Raw genomic sequence first — 10991 nt, forward strand, 5'->3', positions numbered from 1 at the left:
GCAAACTCAGCTTGCAGAAGAAATAACTCAAACTCAATTTGCGTAAGAAAAAAGGTAAAAAAATGCCATTTTTTTGCTAAGATTTTTTTTGAAAAAAAGTATTGAAATTGAATCTTGTTAGCAAGATAATGAAAAATTCTTTCTAAAATTATAAAGTTTATACAAAACCGACATCTCAAAAAAAATTTAAAGAGATTTAAATTTCAATGAGAAAATAAAAGAATACATGCACAAAACGACAAAGAGATATTTAAGTCTATACATATTTTTTGAATTATTAATAATATGAAATGCTTACTACTATTTTACTTATTTTTAATACAACCGTGATGATATGCCTGACCAAGTATCTCGATTGGGATTCAACTGAAATTTTGGCCGACCATTTCGCCATTTTCCTTTTCAATATTATTTTCGATCTATTTAGTTAAAACCCCTTCAAAATATCCTTAGGAACAATGTTGTTTTCTTGTTGTTGTATGATACCTGACCTTAGATATGTTCCAAATCTAACGGTACGATATTAAGGATGACAGGTTACCTTATTTTCCTCAAGTGGACGCTATTCACCGCACCAATATAAAAGGAATAGTGGCCCTTCCTAATTCCCATGCAGAGAAATCCTTAAACTTGTTTCTTCTTAAAACAGGAAGAGGAAAAGAAAGAAGGTTTTTCTTAAATCACCCACTCTCTCAAAGAAAAGAACACCCACTAGATTATTAGGTATTTTTCTTAATCCATTTTCTTCTTCTTCTTTTTCAACTATTATGAGTTCCTAAATCTGATAATAAATTAGCTCTTGATCTAATAACATTGTGTTTTTGTATATAGAGAGAGAGAGAAAGTGAGAATCAGTCAAGCAGCAGAATGTCTCAACAGTTCATAACAAGCAGCAATGGTGGTAATCAAAGTTTCACAAATGAACCTTTGATTGAGGAATCTAATCAACAGATTATTGTTCCCGAAGTGAGTTTCATTCTCTTGATTTTTCCCTTCACTGTTGTTTGATTGCTAGGTTAAAGTTTCTACAAGAGCTGTAATTACTAATTTTAACTAGGTTTGAATTGAATTACAGAGAAATATAATAAGGTTTGATTAGATTTTAATGTGGAAGTACTGATTTTGCCTTTTTTACTTTAAGCATAGAAAAAGACCAAATCAGTTTGGTTTTAGCTGGTACTGATTATTGGGTAAAAACTATAAGAGCTATCAATTTCTTGATGGAAATAAAATTGTGGGTGGGAACATTTTAGAAACAGGCAGTGTGCATATAGTGAGTTTAGGCATTTTTGATTGATGTCGTAAGTGTTTTGGTATCTTAACTGTATGTGAATAGCGGTTTCGTAAAATATGTCATGAAGAAGAGAGAAATCGAATAGCAGAAGCGGAAATACAACTAAGAGATTTAGAATTTTTCAGTGGTTAAGGTTTATGGTTTTTATGTGCTTGGAGGTGGATTTACCATTAGTTGTGTGAGCAATTTTTTCGCAAGGCTTATTTTTTAGAGCTGTAACTTTTAAACCTTGAGAAAACATAGTCTTCTCTAGTCTAGTCCTCTCTTAATTCTTTCTTCATCATTTGAGACCTAAGTGGTCTGGGTTCTGGAACACCTGGCTCCACAACAAATTTGAATAGAAAATCATCTTGGTCATGCATCTGGTGTGGTGGTTTAAACCACATCGCAGGAATTTATTTTTTGAAAAACAGAACGTCGAAAGGCGAACTTTTTGAGCCAGCCTCGCCAGAAAACACCATATTATTTCAACTATTTTAAGCTATTTCTGAATGTAGTATGGCTTGGGTTTAATAAAAATGATGTTCTTAATTAGCTCCTGGACATGGGTTTCGATCGTTAATGCTATGAATGAATCCTTGAGTGAAAAGGACATGATTGAAGGTAGATGTAACAAAAACATGCCTGGATGGCTGGATGAGTAAAGGCTAACTAGAGTTAGTATTAGTTATAGTGCATCAGGGTCATCAATATTAATGCTAGCCAAGTTCTGTGATATCCTGTTGAAAACAAGTGAACCAATAAGTAGTTCTTATATCGAGTGAGATGAAGCGGGTTCATTCCCGGGTCACACGATCCTTGAACCAGATTGTTGAACAACTTTGAATCTTCGGAAAGTCCACCTACACTTCACTAAAGAAAAAGCCGCGTTTGGGGGATTATATTTTTGATCTGGTGCTCTGGCACTTTAGTTCAGAAATTCCAACAACTTGAAACTGCAAAAAGTAAGAAGTTAATATGAATTAAGTGTTCTTTGTTCGCAGAAAACAAGTTGGAAAAACTTTTTTGCTTACATGGGTCCTGGACTCCTTGTTTCTATTGCGTACATTGATCCTGGAAATTGTAAGATTATCATTTTCATGGTCTTATCCAACTCTGCGATTTTGCAGTTCCTTATCCTCATTCACACTTTATATTTTGTGTTGAACTTACAGTTGAAACGGATCTACAAGCAGGAGCGCAATATAAGTATGAGGTGTGTTTAATAGCTTCAAATGCAGTCATTCTTATATATTGGAGTTTCTACAACTGATATGTGAAGTACCACTATATTTTCACAAGACACGGCCACAGGATTACCTAAGACAATAATTTACAGCAGCTTGAGTTTATTTATGAACCACTGTCACCATCTATATACATAGACCATTAAAACTCCAATTAATATGATGACACCGATCATTTGGAAGGGTTTATTTGTGACTAGGAGACCTTCGTATCGCTTGTTTACTTAGTGGATAAACAGAGAATTATATTTGTTGTTGGCAGTTGCTATGGATCATTTTGGTTGCTTCTTGTGCTGCCCTTGTAATCCAATCTCTTGCAGCACATCTAGGGGTTGTAACAGGTCCGAACTTCTTCGTCACAGTATTTAACTATTCATGAACCATCATGCTGAATCTCACGATCTGCATTCAAGCAGATTACACACAATTAAATATTGTAGTTAAATAACATATTCTTGTTTGCAGGGAAGCACTTAGCTGAGCACTGCAGAGCTGAATATGCACGGGTGCCAAACTTCATCTTGTGGGTACTTGCTGAAATATCTATTGTTGCGTGTGATATACCCGAAGGTAAAGTTAAATTAAACACTCAGCTATTCCTAATGCCTAAGTGCATTTCTGGTAAGGTTGAGATGCCGTGAAATCTACAAAAATGGAAACCTTTTTATGCACTTATTCTTCTTGATTACTTCTATGCTTACATATAGCAAAATCACTACTGAAACTTCCCAATGATCAGTGAATATTTTTTGAGGTAGAACTTTTGAAGTGTCGGAACGGAAAACATAATCTTGTAATTATCATTCCTGCTTAAGATTGCCTTGATATATCTGAATTTGACCAAATTTAGTAGTGGAAGTTGGATACCACAGAACTTAGTTTTAGAGAATTGTAAACGTAATTGCATAAAACATGCTGTTGATTCCAATACGGTTTAGTGTTTCCTTACATTACCAATTATGTGAAATATTGTACACATTTTCTTCTTTACTTACTAATATGAAAAATTGGGTACTGTCTAAGTCTAATTTTTGGGGTACAAAAGTTTCCCGCCAGAAGCCAGATTATCGTTTCCAAATTCGTCATGCTTCATGAATTTCTACATTCTTAGAGACTCTTCATATCAGTAAGATCTTGTTATTTTGCAGTGATTGGGACGGCCTTTGCGTTGAACATGCTGTTCAGTATTCCAGTTTGGATTGGTGTTCTTCTTACAGGGCTCAGTACTTTGATTCTCCTCGCGCTGCAGCAATATGGGGTGCGATGGTTACTTCATACACCTCATTCATCTTAGTAGTTCTGAATTCTGATGCTAAAATAACAACGGAACAAATTTCTGTAGAATATCTATAGTAACCAGATGAGTTTCAAGACTGCGAAGGCATCCTACTTATAAAGAAGTTTAAAATGAAATGGCGTTAAGATTTCTAAATGTTTGGTTCTTTTACAGGTAAGGAAACTTGAGTTCTTGATAGCTTTTCTGGTATTGACCATAGCTACTTGCTTCTTTGTGGAACTTGGATATGCTAAGCCTGATGGGAAGGAGGTTTTGAGAGGGCTATTTGTTCCCCAACTGAAAGGGGACGGGGCTACTGGTCTTGCAATATCGCTTCTTGGTGCTATGGTTATGCCGTAAGCTTCTTCACTTAAATATGATTAACTCCACCCAAAAGACTTTTCTCCCAAGCTTCTTAATTTTTACTGTTTCAGGCATAATCTCTTCCTCCACTCCGCATTGGTGCTCTCCAGAAAAGTGCCACGTTCTATTCAGGGCATCAAAGTACAATCTTAATACATCATGGTGTTTTTTTCTTTGTTTGCTTATTTTTCGTTGGCGTTGTACATGTTTGTTGTTCATATAGTTGGTTTATGGTTATTTACGTATTCATAAATCATAATTCTTCTAACCTTCTACTATCGGTCTCCATATATATTAAAAAGAACTAGTATGAAGTTATAGCCTTTCATTGTGGCTTGCATTGAGTGGATATTTTGTTTATAAAAATTTTATCATCCGAAAATGGTCCACCTCGAGTTCAAATTTTGGAATAGTAGGCCAAGTTTATAAAATTTCATCGACAGCACCAGACTTTTCATGTCTAGTATGCTCTATTTTGGAATGAGAACTGTGAAAACCTTGGCTGAATTTTACCGTGTCTGCATTCTAGTCATTTATGAAAATACATTTCTATTAATGGTATAAAAGTAGTCAGATGCATGCAATTCAACATTAAATTTTTTCTGGGAGCAAAATATCTCTCTTTGGGATTAACTCAGCCAAAACTTTCCATTGATTTGTAGAGAAATTGTGTATATGTTCATTTTCTAATGGTATCTATCAGTGACTTGGTTACATAGAATTAGCAGTCCATAGCTTTGATGCGATGCGCAGAGAATAGCTCTTTGACACTTCGATTGATTTTCACTTGATATCTTGGTTGCAGGAAGCTTGCAGATTCTATACCATAGAAAGTGCACTTGCTTTACTGGTGGCCTTTCTTATTAATATTTCTGTCATCTCTGTAAGTGGGTCAGTCTGCAATTCATCAAACTTGAATCCTGAAGACAAACTGAACTGCCAGGACCTGGACTTGAACAAAGCCTCCTTCTTGCTTAAAGTGTGTGTGGTGTTTTTACTCCAGAAGTAAATTCTTGTCAATCATAACATAGGTTTGTAGTTTGAGTCTCTAACTGTAGCATTTCTATTCTAAAGAATGTTTTAGGCAGTTGGAGCTCGAAGATCTTTGCAATTGCTCTGTTAGCATCAGGTCAAAGTTCTACCATCACAGGAACCTATGCAGGACAGTATGTTATGCAGGTAACGTTAACAAGGTTTTGAATTTTTGTATTTCTTAGAAATTTCTAAATTCTACACCCGCCATCAAAAGTACTGTTTGTATTGCTCATCGCTGTGTGAATGCGTTTTTGTTTTGCTGAATCCATAATAGTACAATTTGCATTGAATTATTGTCCCTTTCAGTTTACGAGTATAATTGGTTTTATGTTGAGCAGTCTATCTACTTCAAGCAGCAAGACCTTTTTTTTGTTTACTGGACTTCTTATCCGTGAGAATCATAACAATAACACCTTTTATTGTTCTAATAAAACTAATCAGCAAGGCGGCCATACCCCAGATGTCTAATTTACTCATTGATTAGGTGCTATAGGACTTTTGAGAACTTCGAACAGAAGTAATAAGTAAACATACATGAATTCCAAGCAAACCAGCGATTCTGTTTTTATTATGCTTTTAGTGCTGGAGCATTAGATAGAATTATAACAATAAAACCTTCTATTGTTCTAATAAAACTAATCAACAAGGCGGCTAGATGTCTAATTTACTCATTGGTTAGGTGCAATTGAACTTCTTGGAAACTTTGAACAGAAGTAATAAGTAAATATACATGAATTCCAGGCAAAACCAATTCTGTTATTTATAATGCTTTTAGTGTTGTAGTATTAAACAGAATTATAAGTTGGTTAAAATGGTTAAGTATTTACCTTGGAAGTTTAGCGTAATTATGTGCTGATGTTAAATTTCAGTTTTGACTAGGCCTGGTCTTAGTCTAGTTGGGCAACTAGCTTTTCCTCTATGAGATTAATAGCGTACAATAAACATATTTGGCCCACCACGCAATGATATATATATATATATATGGATAATTTGACTTGTCAGATTGATGTCTTTGGGTCTTTAGATTAACTGGAGAATGGTGCCAATTACAGACACGTTTTCCGTTCTCAACTCTGAGGAAATGTGGTTACTGTTGCTGATCGTGTTCATCACATATTTGTATGCTGAGATTAATCGTGTTATACTGCATCATTATCTACATAACTCGCAGCTTCATTTGGCATTGAACCGTGATTATGTCTCCAATGCCCAGGGTCCTGAATCCTGATAGTGATATTCATTAACAGCTGAATGACACCAACCTTTTTCCATTAAACTTAAATTTGTTTGATGCTTTATTTTAGGGATTTCTCGACCTACGCTTGAGACCATGGATAAGGAACTTTCTAACACGATCCTTGGCCATAGTTCCCAGTTTGGTTGTTGCTCTCATTGGTGGTTCGGCAGGGGCTGGGAAATTAATTATTATTGCATCAGTAAGTACCTTTTCTAACAATCTGAAGTTTATCTGTTGATATTGACATCATGTTATGCCTTTAATTACAGGAAGAGAGAATTTGGTTGGAGAGGCTTATGTTTGTTTTAGTCAGATTTAGTTACTAGTCCAAACATGGAGCATGATGAGCACGACCGATACCTTAGTTTTCTTTCCAACATGGGTTTTCTTGGAAACTGATATGTAGAGTGTCATTGAATTTTCCAAATTGGTATTGGAGTTTCAGTGCTGGAGCATAGGTTTCCTTCAGAAATTAAGATTAATAAAGAAGATAGAAGTATTATGTTATTTCAATTTTGATTGTTTTTGTTCTTGTCGAGTTACATTTGATGTTTTTTTTTTGGCCAGATGATCCTGTCTTTCGAACTCCCTTTCGCTCTTATCCCGCTTCTGAGGTTTACTAGCTGCAAGAAAAAGATGGGGTTATATGCCAACTCCACTACTGTAAGAATATATTTAACTAATTATCAATAGCACTCTGAAAATTTCTATTGCTGTTTCCTATTGTATTCATTCAAGTCTTGCATCTCTAACGAAACCTAGAACTGCACAGTAAAAATGGTTCTCGTACATGTCACAACTTGTTCAATAAATTCTTACCACAAGGTAAAAGTTGCTCATTAGGTCAAATATTAGAAAATGAATTGGTTTTCCCGTATTTATTTATAAATAGGGAACAGGGCGGCATATGCCATTACAAATTTATACATGTATCTCAAGGGTAAGAATCCTTTTATGAACTCTTTGACTGATTTTCATATTTGGGAACAAGCTTAAGTGCCCATTTATACCTCATGTAACTCCTTCGAAGGAAGTGCTTGTTAAGCTCCACTTCCACCTTCCACCGCAGTTGATACTATGCCGAACTGCTCTCTGCCCTGCTAGTCTGAATTGCATCCAAAAAAGGCAAGACTGCTAAGGCAGAGTTTTCACAAAAGTAACAGTGGTCTGATCTCGATACCTTTTGGGACCAAGACTTTTGTCTACTTTGTTCAAACAATTGACTAACTCAGATGCGCTATATTTTCTGCAAGCTGGGAAATCTAGTTTCACATCTTGTTCCCTGCTTTGCTACAAACCTCTGAAAACTGAATCATGTCTCTAATATTGTGACATTAATGTCGGCCCTTACAACCTCTTTGAATTGTAAAACTGGATGGAAATCTCAGATTTGAACTGGTGGAAGCAATCCATCTGAAAAATAGTCTTACACAATCCATCATTTGGTTGTCCGATGTGCTGCGACAGTTGGTCACGAGGCCCGTGATGTTCAGTAGTGGATAATATGAGGTATATTCCGATTTCATGTTCCATGAAATAAACACCGTGGCCAGTTCCGTTGCCTTTCTAGAACATGAGCCACTGAGATGGATCCCTTACAGGAGCCCCATGTTGTAGGTCTCCCTGGTGGTTGTGGTCGGAGTACTCTGTAGGGGTGATGGACCTACATTTCGACAACATGGTTGATTAGTGCATCATGCTCATTGGTCTCATGATTTTAGCCCTTGGGAGTTTTACGTATCCCATTTCGTGGTGGCTGGAAGTATCGAAGGATGCAAATGATTTGTTGATTGAATCTGGTGTCGTGTTTTTGGCTCTTCCTTGGATAGCTGGTGGGTCCCTTAGCCGGAGCGAAGTTCTGTGCTTGAAGCTACTAGTGATTCTTGTGCCTAGGTCGCGCTATTCTTTGCTTGGTGTGTCTATAGTGAACTCGTGGACCTTGTGAAATTAACGTGCACTTCTGCAGGACCGAGTGACCGACCACCATTTAGCTGCATTGGTCTGGGTGAAATGGGCTTCTCGGACTGCCGAGTTTTTGCCGGTTGTGCTGGGTTCTGGGCTGTCAATTGAACATCGAGTCAAATTGGCTATCTTTTGTGTTTAACTGGGTTGCTTTACTGCTAGCTGGTTAATGTTGCCAATTGTGGTCGTCCATGTTCCCTCATAAATCCTTGAACTCGTACAAAGTTTATAGAGGGCTAAGCTTTTGAACTCAGACTTGGCTCGGGATCGGCCAAAGGCCGAGTCTGTTGTCAGTGAGAAAAAAATTCTGATTTTTTTACTATATCATGACATATTTATTTCTTATCTTAATTCTGTGCATGCAATTCAAGTTTGGTGCTCATGTTTTCAATGTAAACTAAATAACTACGACTCCTTAAGATATAATAAAATAAACTGTAAATTAAAATATTCATATAATTAACTAATAAGTAATAAAGTAATAACAAAATAATAAGTACGAACTAATAACCAACTAGTAAGTAACTTAAACGGCTAAACGTCCATCATCGTCATCAACATCACTATCAACTTAATCATCATCATCATGAATTTCTAAATACATTTAATATCTACTATAACTAGTAGTTTATAGAATTTTAAAATTAGTAGTTCACAAAATTTAAGATGTCTTTACATGTTTTAAGATTCCAAAACAGCAATTATATATAATATGCATCAAGTCAGATTTTAATTTCAAAAACTCTTAGAAGTATGTGTCAGAACCGAGTTTCCGAGTCACACGAGTCAGACCAGAACTTGGTGGAGTCAGCCGAGTCACTGGGGAAAACCCTAGACTCGGGAAATTAGCCGAGCTCAGCTCGAACTACCCCGGAGTCTGAGCCGAGTCCCAAGTTACTCGGCTGACGTTTCACCATGATGAAAATCTTTTAGTTTATCAAATGGAACAAATACCCAATTAAATAACTTCACAAGAAATCACTAATCACTCCTGAAGAACTCTACTGACTTAATTACAGGGAGGACATTTACTTCTCCCACGGGTCTTTCAATAACTATTTTGGCTAAAAACTGGAAGTTCCTATAGATCGGAATTAGTTAAAACCTGCACCAACAAATGCAAGTGATCATGGATGGATGAGATTTTAGATACGTAACAATTTGTAAGCCAGTATTGGCAATTGATACACGAGTACTCATCTTGGTAGGCAGTGCATATAAGTAATACTGACGTTTCATTTTGACCTTGTATAGATAGGAACTCATCTTATTCACGCATGCGTATAATTACTAACATTTTGCTTTTAAGTTTTAACATCTCTTCATTATTCACCCAATTAGATATTTTTTCCTACGATTAAGTAGTAACACAACTTTATATTTTGTTTTCTTCAAAATGCAGATCTCAGCAGTCACATGGATCATTGGATTCTTGATCATGGCCATGAATGTCTATTTCATAGCAAGCAAATTCACCAATTTCCTTCTTCATAGCCATCTTAACATTGTAATCATTGTATTTACAGGAATATTGGGGGTTTCAGGTATGCTAGTCTATTTAGCTGGGATAGCTTACTTAATCATCCGAAAAAATAGAGAAGTTACACATTTCCTGTCATCGGAAGAGCCGGAAAATGGCCTTAGAAACAACCCTAACGACAACGGGTCGATGTACAGTCTCCCTAGGGAAGATATAGTAAACATGCAGCTGCCTCAGAAAGTAACAGCAGATATCGACTAATTTATTAGTTTGTGATCGGAATTCTGCAAATCGATATATAGGGAGTCTATATTGAGTTGCTAATGCTAACCATATCTTTCTGTAATAGTGAGCATCCATCTTACCTCTTCCTTCAAGATTAACAAAAAAAAAAGTGTCAGTTTAGTATGTGATAGATGTCTCTGAATAAAAGAATGGTTATTGTGAATGACTGCTTTTAGTGTTCTAATAGAAGAGAAATTGAATTAGTAGTGCATTATAATCAAGGTATATATATTTAGCTGGTGTTACTTTTGTTTAGGACTTGTTTTAATTTGAATTGGGTTAATCAAATGGAACCAAATTCAACTTACATCAGTCATTCAAACGAGTTGGACTCACTAGATCTGCTAACCAGAAACATTCTACAACGACACGAGTCAATTCAGATATTGCGGACGGGTAGAAAGTCACATAGTTAGGGAGATCGTTAGGTGGGTACCAACAACGGGCTTCGGGCCTTCAAGCAGATGGTTGAGCAAGCAGAAGGTCGGTTCTAGTAGTCGGGTAATCGGGTAGGCGAACGTCCGAGTAGGAAACGGGTATTAGTAGATAAACGTTTGGGTAGCAAACGGGTACCGATAGACCTGCACAACAGAAACCGTGAAGTCCAAGGACATCGGGATGGTGCCAGCCAATAATCCTCTGACGGGTTAAGTCAGTAACCAAGTTCAATAGACAAAATAAATAGAGCGAGTGTAAGGTTACTAATGATATCAATGTGGTTGTAGTGTGGGGGTGTGGCACGACTCGTAAAGTAGTCGGAGCTCGGTTTTACGGAGTGATGAGTCAGGGTAGATCTGGCTTACTCGGTCGGCAGAGTAGACTTCGGGTTGTAG

General features: G+C 36.5%; 1 protein-coding gene across 2 annotated transcripts; it reads left to right on the forward strand.

Annotated features, from left to right (window-relative positions):
• The first annotated feature begins 610 nt into the window (after window positions 1-610).
• LOC147557467 (metal transporter Nramp1-like) lies at window positions 611-10361 on the forward strand. Of its 2 annotated transcripts, none has more exons than XM_086658319.1 (14): window positions 611-723; window positions 834-966; window positions 2278-2356; window positions 2449-2489; window positions 2783-2861; window positions 2986-3090; window positions 3669-3778; window positions 3971-4152; window positions 4231-4300; window positions 4965-5138; window positions 5234-5338; window positions 6499-6630; window positions 6999-7094; window positions 9796-10361. In XM_086658319.1, the coding sequence occupies exons 2-14, from the start codon at window positions 868-870 to the stop codon at window positions 10132-10134; spliced, it is 1611 nt and encodes a 536-aa protein (XP_086514445.1). In that variant the 5' UTR covers window positions 611-723; window positions 834-867; the 3' UTR covers window positions 10135-10361. The 2 variants fall into 2 exon arrangements, with proteins under 2 accessions (XP_086514445.1, XP_086514446.1); XM_086658320.1 differs by having other exon boundaries at window positions 624-723; window positions 830-966.
• Window positions 10362-10991: the final 630 nt, after the last annotated feature.

Source organism: Eschscholzia californica, unplaced genomic scaffold (assembly GCF_041429995.1).
Source record: "Eschscholzia californica isolate CP2 unplaced genomic scaffold, dmEscCali1.0.p SCAF_2, whole genome shotgun sequence".
Classification (NCBI taxonomy): Eukaryota; Viridiplantae; Streptophyta; class Magnoliopsida; order Ranunculales; family Papaveraceae; genus Eschscholzia; species Eschscholzia californica.